The sequence below is a fragment of the Conger conger genome, chromosome 5 (genome assembly GCF_963514075.1).
Source record: "Conger conger chromosome 5, fConCon1.1, whole genome shotgun sequence".
In the NCBI taxonomy this organism is placed as follows: domain Eukaryota; kingdom Metazoa; phylum Chordata; class Actinopteri; order Anguilliformes; family Congridae; genus Conger; species Conger conger.
The window spans coordinates 15,109,733-15,132,037 of record NC_083764.1 but is presented as its reverse complement, the minus strand read 5'-3'; the positions used below and the strand labels follow the sequence as shown (position 1 = coordinate 15,132,037).

At 46.2% G+C, this 22,305-nt stretch overlaps 1 protein-coding gene across 2 annotated transcripts in view; it reads left to right on the top strand.

Moving 5' to 3' along the window:
• Positions 1-22,104, top strand: part of rev3l (REV3 like, DNA directed polymerase zeta catalytic subunit) — a 58,113-nt gene extending 36,009 nt beyond the window's left edge. The window contains exons 8-32 of one of the 2 annotated variants that reach the window (XM_061241397.1): positions 264-348; positions 2,250-2,392; positions 2,727-2,855; positions 3,095-3,329; positions 3,827-3,969; positions 4,095-8,205; positions 8,421-9,292; positions 9,563-9,651; positions 9,927-10,052; positions 10,223-10,415; positions 10,568-10,679; positions 11,181-11,296; positions 11,702-11,820; positions 12,004-12,122; positions 12,223-12,364; positions 13,309-13,553; positions 13,911-14,019; positions 14,327-14,533; positions 14,989-15,098; positions 15,627-15,741; positions 16,075-16,212; positions 16,650-16,840; positions 17,901-18,147; positions 19,809-20,021; positions 20,824-22,104. In XM_061241397.1, coding sequence (XP_061097381.1) covers positions 264-348; positions 2,250-2,392; positions 2,727-2,855; positions 3,095-3,329; positions 3,827-3,969; positions 4,095-8,205; positions 8,421-9,292; positions 9,563-9,651; positions 9,927-10,052; positions 10,223-10,415; positions 10,568-10,679; positions 11,181-11,296; positions 11,702-11,820; positions 12,004-12,122; positions 12,223-12,364; positions 13,309-13,553; positions 13,911-14,019; positions 14,327-14,533; positions 14,989-15,098; positions 15,627-15,741; positions 16,075-16,212; positions 16,650-16,840; positions 17,901-18,147; positions 19,809-20,021; positions 20,824-20,964 — 8,450 coding nt within the window. In that variant the 3' untranslated portion in view covers positions 20,965-22,104. Of the gene's footprint in view, positions 1-263; positions 349-2,249; positions 2,393-2,726; positions 2,856-3,094; positions 3,330-3,826; positions 3,970-4,094; positions 8,206-8,420; positions 9,293-9,562; positions 9,652-9,926; positions 10,053-10,222; positions 10,416-10,558; positions 10,680-11,180; positions 11,297-11,701; positions 11,821-12,003; positions 12,123-12,222; positions 12,365-13,308; positions 13,554-13,910; positions 14,020-14,326; positions 14,534-14,988; positions 15,099-15,626; positions 15,742-16,074; positions 16,213-16,649; positions 16,841-17,900; positions 18,148-19,808; positions 20,022-20,823 lie in introns of both variants that reach the window. The other variant, XM_061241396.1, reaches the window with a different exon arrangement.
• The last annotated feature ends 201 nt before the right edge of the window (positions 22,105-22,305 follow it).

Here is a 22,305-nt window from a genome sequence, read left to right as displayed (position 1 = left end):
TTTCCGAGCCCAGGCACAGAATAGTTTCAAGGGTGTTGCCAGTTACATTGCAGAAAGTGCTTTGCTCTTATTATTTTTTCAATACAAGTGCTCGCAATTCTGCCTGGTATCACATATTACATGTGCCATCAGTGAATCATATGGCATGTCCATATTCATGTTTATGAGAGAAAAGCGCAAAATAAGTGTCTGAAATTTGCATTGATGGAGTTGTGTGCTCAATCTTAAAAGTGTAATGGAATTTGTGCTGTGTCTTATTCCAGACCGAGGGCTTGTCACCTCTGCCGAAAGCGAGAAATTCTTCATGAAGAGGTTCAAAGAAATTCTGAAGGAAAATGAATTCTCCATGTAAGTGCTTACTTTCTTGAGGCATTTATTGAAATTGAGGTTTATGAGAGAACTTAATTGGTGGTAGATAGTTATGTGACTGGTTTAAATTGTTTAAGTATTCACTACTTAAATAATGCCATGCGTTTTTTGATTCGTTATTCATTTTGCTTGAAACTTGATCAATGGATGTCTGGACAAATATGTGAGTAAATGGATGAACAGCATCGACCTGAGTGACATGGCATCACAACGGCAGTTCTCAGGGAACGAGATTTGCACTTGGCATCAGATCACATGTTTTGGGCGCTTACTGGCTAGTTCATTATTTGCTAACTAGCTGCAGCTTGTGCGTCTGCTGGATATAAGATGCATAGGTGTATTTTTGGAGCAGAGATTTGAAACGGATGGCGTGAATGGTTTGCGGAAACAGTGGAGCTTTCTCTCAAATGCATGAATTGTTGTGGGTAGCAGGCTTTGTCAGATAGGGCAGTCGAAGGCAAATGTTTGAGAGAATGTCAGCAATGCTTAAACATATTTTTTCCTCAGTGGTCAATTGTGTAGGTTGTGTACAGAGAAATGCAACATCTGGGATGGATTGAATCCCCCCCCCCCCCCCCCCCCCCCCTCCACCCATGCTCGCCTATCAAATGCATTTCTCAATGTTGAAGATTCTCATGACTTCTAAGTCGGCAGAACAGTAGGACATGTCCTGTGCAGCGCTTCCTGGCACATCTCATCTGCAGGCTGCCGAGTCACTGGCGGGGTGGTGTTGGGGTGTCTTGGATCTGCATGTTCTCCTTCCTTCCTCACAACTCACTCCTCCTTTGTCGAGCACAAAGAATTTCCTGCTGTAAATACAGTACAGTTGGCTTGACGTGTCGGTTACATGAACCCCAGATGGGCTCTGCTCACAAAGGCTGCTGCTGCTGCTAAAGAAGGTGTGGGGGAGGGGCCCAGCCCAGAGAGCAAAATTAAACCAATCCCTCATACACTGAGCTGAATGAAAGGAGCTTGGCAGATGACAGGTCTGATCGCATGTGACACTGCAGTACTGTACTCCATCCCCTGCAGCTCAGTGCAGCTGAGGGCTCCTCTGGCGGCAATGCTGCAGTTTTGTTTAGTTTTTTTTCCTTCCATTTTTATTTATTTTTCATGTGGGTGTACCCCAGGATGTTGGTGCCGGCGAAGAGTCGGCAGTAAAATGTGTTCATCACGGCAGGATCTCCTGACACCTGCTGGGCTCCCCGATGCCTGGAGCCACCAAAGTCATTAGCAGCACAACTAATTAAGACAGAAAGAAATGGGCACCCGTATCCCCCCCACCCATCCCCTCTCTGGAGCCTTTCACTGGAAATATAGCCCCCTGAAACTGGAGGAACAGACGGGAGGGAAGAGATTGTTGATTCAGATACTTCTGAAGCAGATATTCTATTCTACAATGTCCATTTTAGCTGCCGACACTTAAGCTCGTTTGTGTGGCCTCACCAGTCAAACTGTGAAAGCACAGTTAAAGGGTTAGGGTGCATTCCCCTGAGGGCTTGTGGCTGTGCATGTAGAATATTTGGGTGAGTCCGTGGAGCTTCGGCGGTGCGAGAGTCAGCAGGTACGCGGGGCACAGCGAGAGTGAGTGCGGAGATGCAGAGAGCAGCCTGGAGCCAGGAGGCATCTGGAACCGGCCCAGGATCTGTTGGCAGTCTGCCAGCTTTCCATTCATCTCTCCGGCACACACTGTAACCATTTCCCCTTATTAAGAGAGAAAGGGATGCTAATAAAGCGCGACTGCGTGAAAGTGCAGTCCCAGGGCCGATCGCATTCCTGCCCTCACCCCCCACCTCCGCCCGATTCAGGTGATAACCTCCGCAATTAGACTGTGACAGCAGGGCTTCGCTCTTAATTGTTTTGTCTCTGCATGTGTCTAGGACTCAGTCGGGATCTGTGGGTGAAGGAGACGAGTCGGCAATGTTTCCTGTCGAACTCTCACTCCATCCCGACGTCCTGACTCCCGAGGCGCTGCACTGTACTCCCGCCAACCTAGTGGAGGTCCACAAGGACACACAGCCAGGTGGGCACCTGTCTCGTCTGACTCACTGTAATGGGATGGCGGTAATGCAGTTGTTTTTGTCTTTCTCAAAGTGCAACATGATTTATTTTCACTTCCTTGAATGTTTTTAATATTCCTTCTTGTTGACTTGGTAGTTGTGTTTTTACATGTGGGATGCCTTGTGATCTGAATCCTTGAAATCGATCTGTTCAGCCTGTTATAGAATACTCAGATGAACCCCGACAGTCAGAGATGGCACATGGTGAATTGGAGTGGTGTGGGGATGTACTTAACACAGTAGCCCTTGTGTCAGTACCAGTGATCTTTTCTCTAAATTCTGTTTTCCCCCATGTAGACACCAAGAGGCACAGTGTTAAGGACTCTGAGGTGGCTATTTTGGACGAGGAAGCCATCCTGAGCCTGTTGGAGACCAGCCAGACTTTCCTTCCTTTGTCCCAGAGAATTGTCCAGTCCCCCATTCTTGGTACAGTGTGTCTCAAAAATTCTACAGTTCCTATCTAATTCCCTGACGCACGTGTAGGACCTAATTACTTCCTTGTTTTATTAGTCTACAGTTGTAGTTTGAGTGAAGAGGACCAATCTTTTATTATCTGCATGCTGGACTACTGTGCAATGGACTTGGACTACTATGAGAGCAATGAATAAATCCAGGGATGTTTAAACCATTAATGACAATCTCAATCTGGTGTCTTTGTGTCACAGATACAAGCCAGGACCGAAGTATGGTTGCCCTGCTGGCTGGGCTAGAGGATGATGGCTACCAGGCTGACCTGCCCAGGAAGTCTTCTCAACAGCAGCTGTCAGGGAGCATACTCTCTCATTACAACAGCGATGAGGAGGAGGCGGCGCCCGAGCTCGAGAGGCAGGACACCGAGCTCAGTCTGATGATGTCGCAAAGATGGGACAGTGACATTCCGGGACAATCCTCTAGACAGAGGTATTGCATGGCTCCCTCAAGAGTATCTATACCATAGAAACTTTTTTTCTTGCCCTTTGCAATACCTAATCACAGTTTATAGCCCTTTTCATTACTGCAGAGTCCTCCGTTAATCCCATACAACAGACACAGCTTGCACCAAAACCTTTGCAGCGCAACCAGTGCTTCTGATTGCTCTGCGGTCTACACCACCCTTTCACTAGAGTACTGCAATTCCTGCACTATTAGAGCAAGCAGAGTGCAGATGCTCAGATGACCAGAGGGCACAGTGAGGCCAGGATTCTCCACCAACTGACACCCTCCCAGTCAGTCCTATGGCTATATTATATTTTGCTCCTTGGGACTGCCACCCACAGTTAGCACTGGCTTTACGTTCTGGTTGGGATTCATTTATAGACTGGTTATACAGGCAAATATTTGAATCAGTTTATTATGTGTTGTGCTTTGTGTGAATTGTTTCTTCATATTTAAAACAACCTTCTCCATATCCTCTACAGGCTCTCCATGAAGGAAATAAATGACAGCTCTAGTGAGGAGCAGCAGGACTCTTCAGATGAAGAGATGGACTGGAGCAACAATAACTCTCTTTTTGCCAACCTGTCCATCCCTCAACTAGATGGAGCTGCAGACGAAAACAGTGGTGGGTTTTACTATGGTCAATGCAGGGGACTGCTGAAGGCATTCATCTTTCACTAAACGCTTCTAATGATCAGTGCCATCACATTGATTTATGACAGAAATAAATATTTTATTTCCCCTCAATAGATTCATCACTGACTGACAAAGGCTCCAGAACTCACTCGTCTCTAACAGCCACTGACAAGATGTTGGGAAAAAGGAACCCGTTCCCAAGTGAAACTGTCCATTTGGAGCCCCCATCCTCTGCCAAAATCCTGCTGGAGTGCAAACACCCCGAGCACAGACAGACCCTCTCCTTGGACAAGGAGGAACCGGCAGACAAGCACTTCCTCTCCAAAGGCACCATCAGCCCAGAGAGCAAGGCTGGCTCAGCTGGGCTCAAGATGAACAAGGAGAGTCCCTACATCCAGCCAGTTAAACACCCTATTCCCTGTAGCATCACAAATAAGACTGACATTTCCCCAATGGGTGCTGACGAAATGGACGTGCACCCTCTCTACACTTACGAAAAGAAAGCAATCTCCCTTAACAAGCCTGACCCTGACGGCTTGCCCTTTGGAAATGGGAAAATTACACAGAGCAGGAAAAAGTACAGCAGTATTAAAAATGTGGAAAAGAATCGCCTATCCATTCTACAAAATCACCGGAGTTTTTCGCTCTGCTACTCAGAGCTGAGAAACTGTCCTACCAAGGTGGAACTGGAGCTGTCGCAGAAAGAGGGAAAAGGCCCTCTGCAGAGGAACCTCAATTCAGCACCAAGCCCCATGGAAGAAGATGACCCATTGGCTCCTCAGGAAGGTGAAACAGGAAGGAACAGTGAAGAAGGGGACATGGGAGAGCTGAAGATCAGGTACGAGGACTATCAGGAGAACAAAACCGAGAGGACAATAGTTGCTCAGCAGGAGGCACACTATAAGTTTTTCCCCAGTGTTATTCTCTCAAATTGCCTCAACAGGCCTGCCAAAAAGTGCATGGGCAATAAGCCTGTAGATGGTAGCAACAAGCTTGAGCAGGAGAAACGGAGATCAAGACTGAAACTGGGCAAAAAAAGGGCTGGTTCAGCCAGCCAAAAGTCCAAGTTGGCTCCTGAGGAGGACACGGGTTCTGTGAGCCCGGATGGAGCAGCCTTCACATCCATAAATGACAAGAGTGAGGAAAAGGAGAAGGTAGAGATGGGACCTTTTCCAGAGCCAATTCGAGATCTCCCTGCTCCTTGTGGCTCTGTTGTTCCATCTGTTGAAGAAAGACTCTTACCCCCCATTGATCCCCCTTCTAAGGTTGGACACTCAAAACCCTCTGGACCACCAGGCAGCAAGTACACGCTAAGGGCAAAGCGCAAGATGAGCTACGACAGCGAAGATGGAGAGGCTTCAGGGGGCTCTCACCACGTTAAGCCTGCCCTGACCTTAAGAGATGATTATTTGCTGAGTGGTCATGAGTACAAGTATCAAAAACGACGAAAGATGTCAAAAAAGGAACCTCCTATTATCATTAAGTACATCATCATCAACAGGTTCAAAGGACAGAAGAACATGTTAGTGAAGATGGCCAAGGTAAGTGCAGATGAACAGCGAGTGACACTGACACCAGGAAGGCTGGAGCTTTACAAAAAACTTGCTCCACTAAAGGAATTTTGGCCCAAGGTACCGGAGTCGAATGCTGTCAAATATCCATTAGTTGAGCCAAAGGCAAAGAAGCACCCAAAGCGTAAAGCCAAGGTTAATGCCACATCCAAGAAAACAATCTGCAGCCCTCCCAAAGCCGGATGTCGGCAAGGATTTAGAATTAAAAGGACTAAAGGCAGTAAGAAGCCATTAACTTTGCCTACTCTGCCACTTCCGACACCGAGTTACAATGAACACACTGATGATTATTCTTCAGAGTACACTGATGTGATGGTTCAGCTTGGTTATCTGTCTGACAGAGCTCCCAGCCCTACATGTTCAACACCACCTCGGTGTTGGTCTCCCAGTGGTCCCCAAATGGACACAATCTCTGCTGATCAGTTAATAAACCCATTAAATGACCCATGTCTTAGCTCCACATTTCAGGAAACAAGCACAGAGTCATTAGGCAAAGGGATTCGCAACAGAGGCCGCTCAAGCAAATGCAGAAAGGTGACCCAAACTATCCCTAAAAGAAGGGCCAAGGCCGCAACTATGAATTTGGAAGAACAGTCTGTCAAGAAAGAGAGTGCAAAAAGAAAAACCTGTAATGCGGCAGAAAGAAAGAAAAGTAAAGATCCAGATTCTATACAGGAATCTAGCCAGGGAAATGCACAGTCAATCCCTAAAACAACCAAGAAACCACGCAAGAAGAAACGGCAGGTTCAAGGGGCTGAAAATCCACTCTCAAATCAGGGGACTGAGAGCTCCCAGCCTCCACTTCCCAAGGAAGACCTGCCTCCCATGGAAGAATCATCTGGAGACCTCCCTCCCTTTCAGCAGCCAATGTCTGACAAAAAATGCAAAGACGATACTGACTCCCAGGGTGTCACTAGTTCTATAAGTCAGCCCTTGCCATTTGATATTGAACCAAAGCCAGAGACCTGCAAGACTTCCATCTCTGAAATGAGCCCAAGTCCCTGTGATACACATGGTGTTAAAAGGCAGCCTGACCTGCTTCAAGGCGGTGGCATAGGCAATACCCATGACCCCACACTAGCTTGTAGTTCTCCAGCGACATCAAAACCATCAGATGCTGGAAAATCACAAAGCACTTGTTCGACACCTGTTGTAAAGAGCATTGGCTTCCCATGTTCTGTAATCACATACAGTAGGTCCAACTCAAATACACAGGTGCAGAGTTCAAATCTTGGTTCACAACAGAGCCCTAATTCAATTATAAAGACTGAGACTGAGACCTCATGCCAGATTCCGTTGAGCTCTGAGGAAAGCCAGAATTCCATGCAGCCCTCTGAATGCAAGACACCAGCAAAGGCCAAACGGCGTCAATCAAAAAAGAAGGAAAAAGAAGACATGGCAGTATTGCAGTGTACATCACTTAAGGCAAAGCCCCTGCCAAAACCCAAGTCTGGTGAGACACCGAAAACTGCCAAAGACTGTTCACCTCAACCAGCCCCCAGGAATGGGGAGAGACTGCTACTTCCTGAGACTCCATCTGGGCTTGCTGTCCTTAAAGAGCTTCTGCAGAAAAGGCAGCAGAAGGTTTCTGAGGGTGCAGGCACCTCTGAGGCATCACCTATTCTGGCTAATCCAGCCAACAGTGCTCCAAATCTAGAGAGCAAGCCTGCAAAAGCCAAAAGGGCTCCCTCCTCTACCCCTCGTAAGCCCAGGGCTCCTAAGGTGCAAGTCCCAAAGGAGAAAAAGCCTAAAAGTAGAAAGGGGAAAAATTGCAAGCAAGAAGAACCAATTAAGTCAGAACTTCCCCTGTCAGATGATAGCCCAGTGTTCCTTTCTGACCCTGGTTTCGATAGTTGCTACTCTATCGAAGACAGCTTGTCTCCAGAGCTCCCTCACAACTACAACTTTGATATCAACACTGTAGGCCAAACTGAATTCTGCGGTCTCTACACAGGCAGCCAATTTGTGTTGGCTGACAAGAACTTGCCCCAGAAGTTCCTCAGTGACATAATCCAGGAGCCTATCCCAGCACTAGCTCGGGGATTTGAGAGCCTGCCTGAGAGGGTCCTAGGCTTGGTGGACGAGCCACAAGGTGGAGCAGAATGGCACAGAATGGGTCCACTCAGTCCCGACCTCTTTGACAAATCGGCAGAAACCAGAGACGGACTCCCAACTCACCTGTCAGCATCTTTATTGGACTCGGACAGTGGTCAAGAGCTTGCTGCTGCCAGGATTATGAGGAGCAGGGAATGGGGGTCTTCCCTGAGCAAAGGTCATGGTCTTAGTCATTTTCAGGGTTTTCACTGTGAGAGAAGAGACTTGCTCTTTTCTTTTGATCCCTTCCTTCCACTGCCATTGAACTCCACGTCCTTCACAGATATCCTTAGTTCTCATTGTGTGGATCTAATGGAAGGGAATGATGCATTGACAACAACAACACCCAGCAGTTCACCTAGGTCAGTCAGCTCATTGTCACAGGTTAAGATGGGCAGTCAGTCCCAGAGAGGTGCAGGGGGTGCCCATATCCTGAAGCCCCTTATGTCCCCCCCGAGCCGGGATGAAATCCTCACCACGCTCCTGGATCTGGATCTCTCAGAAACCACCTATCAGGAGCCCTTCTGTAGTAATCCTGCTGATGTTCCAGGAAAACCCAGGTATGTCTGATTAATCAGCAGTGTTACAGTGAAATAATTTGCCTGACCCTAAAACACATGCTTAATATTAGATACGTATTTTCGTAAGGCAGAAATTAGGTCATGGAAATACTTCAGGTGGTGTAAAGATCAGTGAACATGTATTCACTGTGGTGTGTCCATCTGACTCTCTTGCCTTCATTTTGTTCTTTTCCTCTTAAATTTTTTGTCGACAGGGAGATTGGTGGTCGCAGACTGGTGGTTGAGACCAGACTAGCTAAGGAGCTGACAGAGTTCTGTGGGGATTTTTCCTCAGAAGGCCTGCAGTTCTGGAAGGCCGCCTTTTCTGCAATGACACGTTCAGGGTCTCCATCAGCGCCTGTAGTTTCGTGTATGGAGTCCCTCAAGGGGCAGCCAGATCTCAGTCCTGCCCCTGCCTCTGCCAGTGACCAGAAGGTGGTTCTGCTTCCCTGCAAAAGTGCGCCTAGCAGGGAAAGGGTGCAGCTGTGGCTACAGGCCAAGAGGGAGTTTGAGCGTCCTCAGAGGGAGCATGCACATGCTGGTGAAGAGATGAGGGGCCACTTGGACTGGGATGGACATCAGAATGTGGGTGGAACTGTGGCCTCGACAGAAAAATTTGAAAGGGCATGTGATCAGTTTGAGAGAACCAGCACGCAGGCCATTAAGGAGAGGAGGCAAGATATTTGTCTGGTGGACAAGGCTGAAAGCTGCACTGGTGGGCCAAGGATCCATGTTGCGGACACCGGTGCGAGAGAGGAAGAGGATGAAGAAGAGTTCTTTGGCAAATCCAGTTCTCCAGACTCCCCAGTTCTGCCGCCCTGGCAACAAACAGTTTGGCAGAGTCCTGGGGAGGTGAAAGAATCAGAACCAGACATAGCATCACCCAAGGTTGTTACTCCCAGTAGCCAGCCCTGTACCTCTCCAGAAAGGAGACCAGACAAGGAATTCCTCAGCCCGTCACCTTTCTCTCTCTCAGCCCAGAGGGAGGAGAAATCCCACCCCTTTCTCCTTCACAGCACCCCTGTCTACAGGAGGCGGAAAAGCAAAGTGGACCCTGAGGCCAACTGTAGCCCTCCCATGACTGAAGGTATCCACCGTCCTATTCCTTCATGTCTTACCGCATTAATTAAAAGAAATTACTGTCCAGCATAAACATTTTATTGAAGTCTCTTCAGAGTGGGAATTTCTTTTATGAATGCTATTAAAAGGCTGCGATCATGACTAATAGGGCATGCAAGAATTGTAAATATGTCAGAAATGCATCAAATTAAGTTTTTAATGGGGGAGGGGAGGTGTCGTGTGTGTTGTGTGTAATTGTTTTCAGTCCCTGGGAATGTTTCTGTTGGTCTTATTTCAGATATAGAGTCCAAGTCCCCAAGAGTGCAGCAGCGAAGAGGGGGCCACACTGACACCTTGAGGAGAGTGCTGCTCACCACACAGATGAAGGTCAGTGATTAGGCCACACACTTATGAATGTCCTGAAAAATCTTTAAATTGTCTGTAAAATGCTAGGAAAGCTCTATGCAAGTGAAATGCTCATGAGGCAGTCTTGTCTCACTAACAAGTAAGATGGTTAGTCATGGCATATAGTCACTGACCATGAGATACAGTGGAGTTTTTACTGCGCACCATTTAAATCACTCGAAGAATCTCCGGGAGTCCTGGCCCCCAATGAGGAAATGACATCATCACAAAGAAAAATTGACTTCATTCTTTTCCAGAACCAATTTGCTGCTTTGAATGTTCCAAAGAAAGACGGCTCTCAAATCGAAGGCCCGTCCATCAGCAACTCTTATGGTTTCAAAGTCAGCCTGCAGAATCTCCAAGATGCTAAAGCGCTGCACGAGGTGAGCTCTTGTCTCCTGTACCATATGCTGCACCCACTAGAGTGAGGCTCTAGAGAGCACTGCATTGTTGGGTTTCATTGTGGGCAAAGAGAGGTTTGGAGCACTTTGTTGCGTCATATTGCCATATGGCTATAATAAAAGATGGAACCATACGTGCCCCCCACCAACAGGTGCAGTACCTGACCCTGATGAGTATGGAGCTCCATGCAAGAACCCGACGGGATCTGGAGCCCGACCCAGAGTTTGACCCTATATGTGCCTTATTCTACTGCCTCCGCTCAGACGCGCCACTGCCTGACTCTGATCAGACCCAGCTGACTGGGGCCATTGTTGTGGACAAGGATTGTCACAGCTGGGGGCAAGGTAACTGAATCTGTCCACAGAATTAGCAATAATGCTTGTAAAATTGCCAGAATTTTTGCCCCACAGTTTGTGGTGTATATTTCTTGGCCATGTCTGGGATTTGTGGATACACTGAAAATGTATGCAATTGATGCATCTCTAAGCCTGTGCAGGTTCCAGAAGTACAGCACCTCTACTGGTCAGATCTGGAATTACTGGTCTACAAGTCACCTACACCATTGACGAAAAGCATCTCTTTCAAGAAATTGGCAACATAATGAGGAGGTTTGCAGCATTTCTTCACCTTACCTAAATGCTAGCCTTACCTAAATTAAGAACACGGCAAGAAGACACTTAATTTTGCTTTAATACACTCTAGCAGTGCGCGCACACACATTTTTTTCTATGGCATAACGTTTATGAAGGATCTTTATGGGTAAAGCTGTGGCAGGGACTGCGGCAAGCAAGGGTGGTTACCTGATTTAGGAGCATAATTTATTGCGGGGAGAGAGATGTAAATCAATCAATGACCTCTAAGGATCCAGTGCAGGGAACGCATTTTAGAGGGAGACAGAAAATTAAGATGGTGTGACAAAAAAACTAATTATTTCAGCAGAACTGCGTCACAGGCCGTAAAAGCAATGTGATAAAAATAATTTGTTAAGTGTCTGGAAACAATTGCCCGAATTCACTGAGAGTGAAAAAGGGGGGGGGGGGAAGCAATCCTTCTAAATGTGAATACGTTTTTTGAGACTGTCTTATCTCAGTGGTACACACGTTCGACAGGTTTGACCCAGACATCCTGATTGGGTACGAGGTACAGATGCGATCTTGGGGATACCTCCTACAGCGGGCGTCTGCGCTGGGCGTGGACCTGTGCCAGCAGCTGTCAAGGGTGCCAGGTAGGGATGGGTTGTGTGCCAGGTAGAGTAAAGTTACATACTTCCAGCGGTTCTGCCAGAAAGCCTCCCACTTGACCAAAGTGATCAGTGTGTGATCTTTTATTTTTGGGGTTTCCCAAAATGGAGAAAACATTCATTGTTAGATAAAGATATGTCCCAGCTTGGCAAGCAGCTGGGAGTAAAATGTGTGGAAGCCTGTGGGTTTTTGCTCTCTACTTTCCGCAACTCTTGGCAGCAAATGAGCCAGAGAGAAGACTTCAGTAAAAATCAATCCCGAACATTGTGATGATCATTTTTCCCCACAAAGTGGAAAAGATCTTTAATCTCCCCCAGGGTACTGTGAACTCTATTTCCGTTGGGGCCGACCTATGAGTGATATAATGGCCACCTGCCCTTCTCCTGCAGGCGACTCGAAAGAGAACCGATTTTCAGCAGAAAGGGATGAATACGGCGCTGACACCATGTCGGAAATCAACATCATAGGCCGCATCGTCATCAACCTGTGGAGAATAATGAAAACGGAGGTAGCTCCTTCAGCTTTAATGCTTAAATGCTGTGAGAATCAACTTTCGAGAAATGTAGAATGTTAGAAGCTTGTTTAACACCTTGTGCCTTCTTGTTCTATCAGTTGAAGTCAAATTGTTGGCAAAAATCTGAATTTGGTTTGTCTGAATGTATGAGAACTTTGCTGGTGTTTTATTTTTCAGGCGACGTTAAATCACTACAGCTTTGAGAATGTGGCCTTCCATATCCTTCACCAACGCTTCCCGCTCTATAGCCCACGTACGCTCTCCGACTGGTTCGACCACACCACCGACCTGCACAGGTGTGCTGAACCATTGGTTATAATTCTTAATCTGTAATTGTTTGTTCTGTTGTGTGTTTTCGTAATTGGCTTGGTTAACCATGTCTCTTGTCTGATGCAGGTGGAAGATGGTGGATCACTATGTCAGCCGTGTGTGTGGCACCATGCAGCTGCTCCAACAGCAGGACATCATCGGGAGAACCAGCGAACTGGCCCGGGTATTCGGCATCCAGTTCTACCATGTGCTGACCAGAGGGTCCCAGGTGAGAGCCCTATACTTGTGTGTGTGAGCATACCGTTCTGTCTGCAAAGTGGTTTCATGAAAAATAGACTAGATACCAACATCTGATTCATCTGAGGCAATTCAATCAATGCGTGTTAATGCGTTCAGCTGTATACAAGGACAACATCTGTGTGATATTGGCAGTGCACTGGACTCTGGTCCTATGGGTTATAGGTATCAGAAAGAGAGCTGGTGAGAGATTAGATTATTTTTACTCACCATCTCCCCCTTGTGCTCAGGCAATAGACTGAAACCAACAATGAGATCATTCCAAAAACAAGCTTTTATGCCAAATCCAGAGCAGTTTAAAATGTTGGGAGTCAATGTTTCATGTCACAGGATAAAAATTAACATTTTCCTCTCAATCAGCTGCCAATTAAGGCCAATTAAGGCCTTGATTCTTTAACCAATCAATGACTTGAATGAACCCAGAACACCCCAAAAACCAGCAGACACTACGGCCCTCCAGGACTGGAGTTTGACACCTGTGGTCTAGACAACCAAAATATAATCAATTTTCAGACCACGTGGTTCCCCTCCCATGCCCACCACATAATACTCCTTCCTGTTGTACTAGTTCAGATTAGGTATTTTAAAAATGTCTTTAGGTTTGTTCTTCTTGGGGCTTTTTATGGATGTAATCTGTATGTATTCAAGATTTGAATTTCAGATCTTGCTTATAACAATGTGTTAGTGCTTCAGTGTTGTTACATGGATACTTGCTGGTCTGGCAACATTGTTGGCCAGATCTGGCGCAAGTACATGCTTTCATAAATCATGTGAATGCATGTAAGTTCTCCTACATTGTAAATCAGTCTGGGTAAGCTTGTCGGCTAAATTAACCTAACGTGTTAACTGTTTGGAAGGCAATCTGCAGGACCTGAATCTTAGCCAAAGCTCTTATCTCCTTCCCCCTCCTTGCAGTACCGTGTGGAGTCGATGATGCTACGCATCGCAAAGCCCATGAACTACATTGCGGTCACGCCCAGCACGCGGCAGAGGGCCCAGCAGAGGGCGCCCCAGTGCATTCCGCTGATCATGGAGCCGGAGTCGCGCTTCTACAGCAACTCGGTGGTGGTGCTGGACTTCCAGTCCCTCTACCCCTCCATCGTCATCGCCTACAACTACTGCTACTCCACCTGCCTGGGTCACGTGGAGAGTCTGGGAACGTACGCTTGCTTTTATTCATCTCTGCAGCTTCTCTCGCGGTTGGCTTCCCGCGCCAGGACCGATATCACAGTTGACTTCTTTTGTTAAGAAGTAATTTTAGTCTCATTTATTTTTTACTGAGACGTGCACCGATTATGACAAGGGTAATAAAGCCTGTATCATAGCTGACATTCAAGTTTTTTTGTTTTCAAAATCGAAATTCTAAATCCGTGTGTAAAAGTTTGAAGCGTCCGCAGTAATCAGGCACTTTGCACAGAAACACAGACGTGTTTTGAATCGCAGATGCTTTGATCTGTGGTTTTGTTGAGGTTTGCTGTGAAATGTGGTGAAACACACTCTCTCTGCTGATGTTTCAGGCACGATGAGTTCAAGTTTGGCTGCACCTCCCTGAGGGTCCCCCCTGACCTCCTGTACCAGCTGCGCAATGATATCACCGTGTCGCCCAATGGTGTCGCCTACGTCAAGGTACCGGTCGCGGCCGATAACTGATTCTACGCGGCCTACTGTTACTGAGCTGTGCTTAAGATGACATGAATGCTTTCATCAGGTTATTCTAAAACCGGGGATGAAGATAATGAGCTTGTCTTATGCCATAAGCTCCTAAGTGCTGCAGATAAGATTTCTGGGTTTCTAAATTTAACAAGGTTTTTTGTTGAAGTGGTTTTTCCTGATTGCTTGAAATGGGTGAAGGAAGGTCAGTTTTCATCCCTGAAAATGTTCGCTTGAGAAAGCCTCGACATGCCGCTGAAGCTTCCTGTCTCTCTCTGTGCAGTCGTCCGTGCGCAAAGGGGTCCTGCCCAGTATGCTGGAGGAGATCCTGAAGACCAGGATCATGGTTAAACAGTCCATGAAGGCCTACAAGCACGACAAGGCCCTCAGTCGCCTGCTGCACGCCAGGCAGCTGGGGCTCAAGCTCATCGCCAATGTCACCTTCGGCTACACAGCTGCCAACTTCTCCGGCCGGATGCCCAGTGTGGAGGTGAGGGGATGGGGTGGGCACTGGCTGGTATCCCATGGTAATGAGCCTCCCTGTGCAACAATGCTCAGACTGCCCCTGCAAACCGTCTCATCTCATTCAATTAAGGCTCTTCTTCTGTCTGGTCTTGTTGATGGCAAGAAGCAATAAGCTGTTGAGCTGTCTACTGAATTAATGCATTTCTTTCTATCAAAAGAACATGGCTTGATTCAGCAAGGTAGATTTTCATCATGACTATCAATCATGACTGAGAGGAAATTCTCATCGGAGGGGAGGTTTCTTAAGAAATCACACACACACATTTAATAGGAGGGTTATAGTAAAGGAATGGCTGTTCTGGGCATTCTTGCCTCTAAAAAGCACTATATTCGTGCGTGGTGTTTTCTGGGTACTACTGAACACACTGGCCTCCCAGAGCACCTGAGGTAATGCAACGTCTCCCTGTCTGCCTGTTCCAGGTCGGCGACAGTATTGTTCACAAAGCCAGGGAGACCCTGGAGAGAGCCATAAAGCTGGTCAACGACACTAAGAAGTGGGGTGCTCATGTTGTGTATGGTGACACGGACAGGTAACTTGGACTGTTGGTGCAATGCAAAGTGGGGGGGGGGGGGGGGGGGGGAGACTAGATTTGCCAGCTAACTACTTGAATTAATGTTAGGGTAAAGTAGTATAGTGGCTGACATTAAAAAACAAAAAGCTTTTCTGAATACAACTATAAGGCCTATGAGCCGGAAATTATCTTTTTTGCATTTACGGGTTAGAGGGATTGGGTCTGTGTATATTTTGTAGAATGTGTCTAGCTGTGTCTAAATCTTTTGTAAAGAACATGGCCATTTGGAAAGCTTTTGCCAGAGCTTTTCCAATTGGTAGTCTTTGTATTTGTCTGTAAAATTGTGTCTGATGTGATGTCCATTTTCATGTTATTCAACCACCCATAATTCTGAGAGGAAAGGTTCAGTCCAGTTGATGGGGCTTCAAACTCACTGTGCTTAGCATAGGATGGATTTAAATTGGCTGTGGACTTCTGGGAGATCCATTGCTTGTTTGGGATGTGTCTCCAGATCCGTCTCACCCCCCTTGGCTTTTTTCCCCTCAGCATGTTTGTCCTGCTGAAGGGAGCCACCAAAGAGCAGGCCTTCAAAATCGGGAATGAGATCGCTGAGGCAGTGACGGCCACCAACCCCAAGCCGGTAAAGCTCAAGTTTGAGAAGGTTAGTTTTCCTCGCCAGGGATCGGAGAAGCCAGACCACAAGCTCTCAACTTTACTTTGTGCCCTTTCACAAAGGTTTAGGAGGTTTTGTTCTTCTGCATTACCACTGACGACAAAATAACATTTTTGCTTATAATTTGCATCTAAATGATTAGTCAATAATTATTATCATAATTATTCATCCAGTAAGGAGCAATCATAACAGATAGTTGTTTTCAGTGTATAGCTTCACAAAATACAATTGACTCATTAGATTTAAATGATCCTCTCTTATTCGCTCTTTCACTCTGCTGTGTCTGTGAATGTGTGTGTGTGCGCCTGCGCGCATCTACAGGTGTATCTGCCCAGCATTCTGCAGACAAAGAAGAGGTACGTGGGCTACATGTATGAGAGCCTGGACCAGAAGGACCCTGTGTTTGATGCCAAGGGGATTGAGACGGTGCGCAGAGACGGCTGCCCTGCTGTTTCCAAGGTAACCGGGAGAAATCGTCGACTCCCCCTTTCTGGTCATGCCAGAATTCACCAACACATGCACAGCTATTGTATAAGTGCTGTTCATTGTTCTAATCAAAATGGGAAACATTTCAGACAGGTTAAGTGCAGCGGTGTCCAATCTTATTTGAAAAGGGCCAGTATGGTTGGTGCAGGTTTTTGTTTCAGCCCAGGACTACACCCGATTCAACCAATGGAATAATCCATGGTCCTTAATCAAGACCTTGGTAAGTACAGTCATAGAGCTGAGCTAAAACAAAAGCCTGCACCCACACTGGCCCTTTTTGGATAGTTGATGACCCTGGTTTAGTGTCTGGCTGGGGTTTTCAGCAGGGATGTGGGGTTGACTGGGTGTGCAGTTAGTCAGGGGTGAACGCTGCTTCCCCACTGCTCATCTCTCACCCCCCACCCTCCCAGATCCTGGAGCGCTCCATCAAGCTGCTGTTTGAGACGCGAGACATCAGCCAGGTCAAGCAGTACGTCCAGCGGCAGTGCGTGAAGATCCTAGAGGCCAAGGCCAGCATGCAAGACCTCACCTTCGCCAAGGAGTACCGGGGCAGCAACTCCTACCGGCCTGGGGCCTGCGTCCCAGCTCTGGAGCTCACCAGGTACTCCCCGTACCTCCCCGTCAGTCACCAGTCTGGGCACTACCCCCACCCCTGCTTTGCTCTCTCATCCCCATTATACTGCCTTCCCTTCTATACGCATAATGCAGTTCAGTTACAAAGCTACAGGGCAATTTACAAAGCAAGAGACTTATTCTTAGGTCTGCTAAAGAAAATATCAATTTTCTGTGTGCCCCTCCCCTTTATACCTCACCCTTCTCCTTTATATGCATTCTGAATGCACCTCCATCCAGTTACTGCTTTCTCACATTCAGGGCCCTTCACATTCTGGTGAGGCTAAATCACACTCTTTCGGATATGAAATCCAAAAAAATGTTTTACGAGCCAGGTTTGTTCAAGGACAGGGTTCAACTTCTCATCCATGTACGGTTCACGGTTCACGGTTCTTTGTGTGTTATGTATTGTGTGGTCAGGGTTGTGTGCATTTCAGTGTATGTGTTGGTGCGTATCTGTACCTGAACTGGACTTCTTGTTTACCTGCGAAATCTTTGCATTTGAGTTGTGTCTTTGTTTGCCAGTGACCCTTCTATAGTCCGACCGTGTGAATGCACTCTCCACATCTCCCATTGTCTGCAGACTCCACCACTAGCCTCAGCGTACCTGAGACGGTTGCTTAGCAACTCTGCCTTTAGTGGGAGAAAAAAAAAAAGGAAAAAAAAACTTATTTCAGAGGCTTGGTTAAAGGAATAATATACAATTTAATGCATGAATGGTATGTGACAATTTATCTGAGCAGCACTGTCTATCATGTCTATCAAATTATAATTTTTTACTTCTGAATGAAATAATGAAATGCTGCTACTCATGCTTTTAAGTGAACTAATATGGTAAGAAGATTAACAATTAAATATTTTAATTAAATTAAAGAAAAAGGAAAGGGGGGGTCTATATTGCACTATTACTGATATATTATGCAGATACATTTGTAATATTATATTACAGTAAAATTGCCCATGCCCTCAGTTAAGTTTACCGAACATGTTTAAGGGTGTACGATGAAGGATCCTATTTCTTGTCCTGAGTGTTCTGGTGCTCCTTGCAGGCGAATGCTGACATATGACAGGCGTTTGGAGCCACGGGTGGGAGAGCGGGTGCCCTATGTCATCGTGTACGGAACGCCGGGCGTGCCCCTGATCCAGCTGGTACGCCGCCCCATGGAGGTGCTCCAGGACCCCAGCCTGCGGCTCAACGCCACCTACTACATCACCAAGCAGATCCTGCCCCCCCTGAGTCGAGTCTTTGCCCTCATCGGGGTGGACGTTTTCAGCTGGTACCAGGAGCTGCCGAGGGTGAGTGTGGCAGAGCGTGTGTTAAAGCTGGGATTAACAACCCCCCCCCCCCCCCCCCCAGAGAGTGGCCGAGTACCTATTCTCCCGCTCCAGCCAATCACTACCTTGGTTTTTAAATCCTCACCCCATACTTTCACCACTCTAACTCATGGGAAAGCTGGTACACTGTAACTCTGTGGACTGTGAATGGGTTATCACCATTTCCATTTTTGTCTGTATTTATACTGATGGTTTGTTCCATTTGCCGTTAAAAGTATTAGATAAAACAACCATGGTCAGGCTATTTGATACAGGAAATAAATTGCTTTTCCTGAGAAATGTTACTGCTCGTTACCATGGAGCCTGAGAACCTTGGAGGACATGGCAGCGGATTAGTGCAGTGCAGGAGCCCCCTGGTGGCCAACAGTGTGAAGTGGCACTGTTGAGTTTAACATTAAAGGGATGGTTCTCTTTCTGGAGCTTTCTTAATATTATTTCAGATTCAGTTTTAAATTGGCCCAGCCAGTTCAATGAATGATACTTTGGGTGTTGCAGACTTTTCTGAAGCCCCTCCAGCTTTACACTGGGAGTTATAGGGCAGTAAGGAGTCTGTGGTCTGCATCAACAAATACACTGCAGGTAACTTCAAAGCAGCTTGTACAGTGGCATTATGCCTCCAGAGGTTGTACTGAATGTACATTTCCCAATTATTTTTCAGAAAATTGTGTTTAATATTATTTTTTGGTTGGATCCATTTCATATGTTTCATTTGCTTAAAGATGTGCAGCCTTTAGAAACATAATGTCGCTGTACAAGTCGTTTTGAGGTTACTTGAGGTGTATTTTCTTGCTTTAGACCACAAACCCCTGAATGCCCTCTACATGCTATTGAAAGGCCACCATGTCACCAGACGCATCACAACTGGCCCAGCTAACTGTCTGGGCCAGTTAAAAACATACACTACAAACATAATAAATGTTTAATGTTTTAGTTTTAGTTTCTTTAAAGACATAATAAATGCCTAAAAAACAAAACAAAAAAAAATCAACAATGTGAACTATCACTTTAAGGTATTTATTGCCTTCTTCAGGCACTCTGCCTGCTCCAGACTGATTAACTTGGGCAGCGAGCCCAGGGCAGAAAATCAAGTCTGCAACGGTGGAGAGAATTGGCCAGAAAGTGCCACACTGCAGAAGAATACATCTCTTTCAGCCACACACTGCTGCCTGCCAGGCCTGCTAATACACGAGCGAACAAGCTAGCTTCGCCGATCATGATGAAAATGATGAATTTAACACTGAGACAGGAAAACGCTGATCCACTTTAGGTAAATTGAGCAATGGTCAGGCAATATATTGTATGGGCAACTTAAGCGCTCCTGCTCTTGGAGGGATGGGAGGGGGCTCGATATTTAATAAAACTCAAAACAGTTTGAGTCTTCAGTTAGTGGAGCTTTGCTACAGTTAATAACTCATTTGAATTGCATTAAAAGCTAAAGGCTATAGGCCATAGGCTATGAAGTGGTTCTGCATGTATTTCACATCTTTTTTTCTTTTTTTTTTAATGGCTCGAATGCTTTCAGTTACCAGTAGTGCTTGTTACATCACTTCTAAATTCCTGTGTTGCATTCTTGAATTTTTGTCATTTAAAAATCCAACCCCTGTGCTCGACCCTCCCCCCAGATACAGAAGGCGCACTCGACAGCGGGCGGAGGGGAGGACGTGGGGAGGAAGGGAACCATCTCTCAGTATTTCACCACCCTGCACTGCCCCGTGTGCGACGAGCTGACCCAGCTGGGCGTGTGCGAGCGCTGCCGGGCGGAGCCCCAGCGCGTGGCCGTCACCCTGCAGCAGGACCTGCGGCAGCTGGAGAGCCAGCAGGAGCAGCTGCTGAGGGTGAGCCCACGCGTCCGCACGTCGGAGCCACTTCCTCCTGCATCCTGCCTCCAGCCTCCAGTGCTTTTACTAATGGCCTTTTATCAGACCTGGGTCAAATACGAAATTATGCATATGGTACTTTTAAGGAAAAAGAAAGCTCTAGGTTTGGTTCTTTTACCAGGATTTAACCCTTTATGGACTAAGGCCCCTATAGAAAACCCATAGAAATGCCTAGGAATCACAATGTATTTCAACGGTCATATGTCTTGGAAAAACGGTCATATGATCAAATACAAAGCTGGTGTCGCATCTGTCTGTTAAAGGAGATAAAATGTGCAGGACGCATCCGCCCATAAGGGGTTAAATCATCAAACAATGGCTAGCATAACGTGTGGACCAGCCTGTAGTTATTACACAGCACCCCATTATGTTTGTCATATATAAAAGACAGACCATGGTCAGATATGTAATTGTTTTGGATTCAAATATTTTTCTGTGCTTGACTGAGCTTGCCTGGTGCACTGAGCCAACCAAGAGGACCAGGAGGTGGGGGTTTGCACTTTGAGAGTATTTCACAGGTTACAATACACCAGAAAAGACAGGTCTGCCTTTCGTTGGTATCCCACGTATCTGGGTGGCGTGTAATAACTAGAGGCGAGTATACGCGTTATGATTTAACGCCTTGTCAAAGAACCAAATCTAGAGCTTTCTTTTCCCTTTAAGTGCCGCATGCATAAGTTACCGTTATGATTTGCATGGGTTTGTTTCTCGGGTGCATCACTGCCCGTACCTCAGAGTGACTCTGTGTTTGCTCCTCCAGATTTGCAGGAACTGTAGCGGGGGTGCCGAACGCCAGGTTCCATGCGTGTCCCTGGACTGCCCGGTTCTGTACAAGCTGTCCCGGGTCACCCGCCAGCTCTCCAAGGGCCCCTACCTCCGGCAACTCTTGGACCAGTTCTGACCAACCGGAACTGCCTCGCACGCAGAGCTACATTGGTGCTAAACGCTGTTTTTAATTCAGCTGCTTTTGCGTGTCGTTTTTTTTTTTTTTTTTCTCATTTTTTTAAATGGTGCTTTGATTAAACCCTGTCGATTTACCATTTCGTCCTGTTGCTATTTGTTATACAAGTGTTTCAAGCAAGCTGGAGGTTGCTGGATTTGGCCTCCAGTGAAAAAGTGTTTTTCAGAGCTTGTGTTGTCCTCATTCCCATTCGCTGCATTGTTATTAGCTGCTATTGGTTGTAAGTGAATCTGTGTTTTCTCCGGACAATGAGCTTGAATTGCGGTCGGATTCGCTCCGTCAATGTGGCGTTTTGAGCGGTCCGATCAGAGGACTCTTCTACGATCACAACTATTTCATGAGCGCTGTAGCAATTTGTAAATGCTGGACTTTGAAGTCCAACCGATTTTTCCCTAGGGGGCCCCCTCCGGCTCACCAGGGCAACGAATTAAACCACTGTTTAAATTCAACTCTTTTTATATTAAAATAAAATCTTTTTGTAAATAGAAATTATTTCCTTGTAAAGTGGCCGCAATTTCTCAGTGTGCACCAGAATTTGCAAACAGTTCTAATGATAATGGGGGGGAAAAAATGAAACTTGTTTTTATTAATTCTGTTTCAGGGTGCCATGTGCTTTGTCTCCATATTTTCCCTGCCTTGAAAAGGATGTTTTTATTTAAGTATGTTTTCTGCAAAGAATAGTCCTTAAACTCTGAGCCTCCAGGAAACTGGGAGGGGATTGGGAGTGCAGAAACTATTACCTACGTGTCAGAGTTTTTAAACTTCTGGGACTGTTGCAATACTGTATTTTGATAATTTATGGCGAGAGTATATATTATTTCCTTGTGCAGATTTGTTTTTTACACACATTTCTAATGCTTTCTCTATGCTCAACGGTATATGTTCCTTTACCTATGTAAAGACTGATTCTATAATTTCCCAAACAATTGTACACAAGATCTGTGTATTTGTATAGTTGTAAAAAAAAAAATCTGAAGGAAGTGTGTTTTTTCTTTTTGTTTTTTGCTTTTTTGTTTTTAATGGACATTTCTGTGGGTGGAGGTTAAAGATTGATATAATAAAACTAAATGTATGAAAATACATTGCTTGCTGTTTCTTGAAAGCAAAATCTAGTCTCCAGTGATAGCACTTTGACTCCATCACTGAAGGACCGCATGTTCTCATAGTCTCTACAAATAGTATGTTCAGTTGCTCGACTGAAAAACTGTTCAACTATTCTGTTTTCACATATTTCACAAGGCAAGTTCCCAGACAGTTTTCTCTGAAATAATGCCTTTTGGG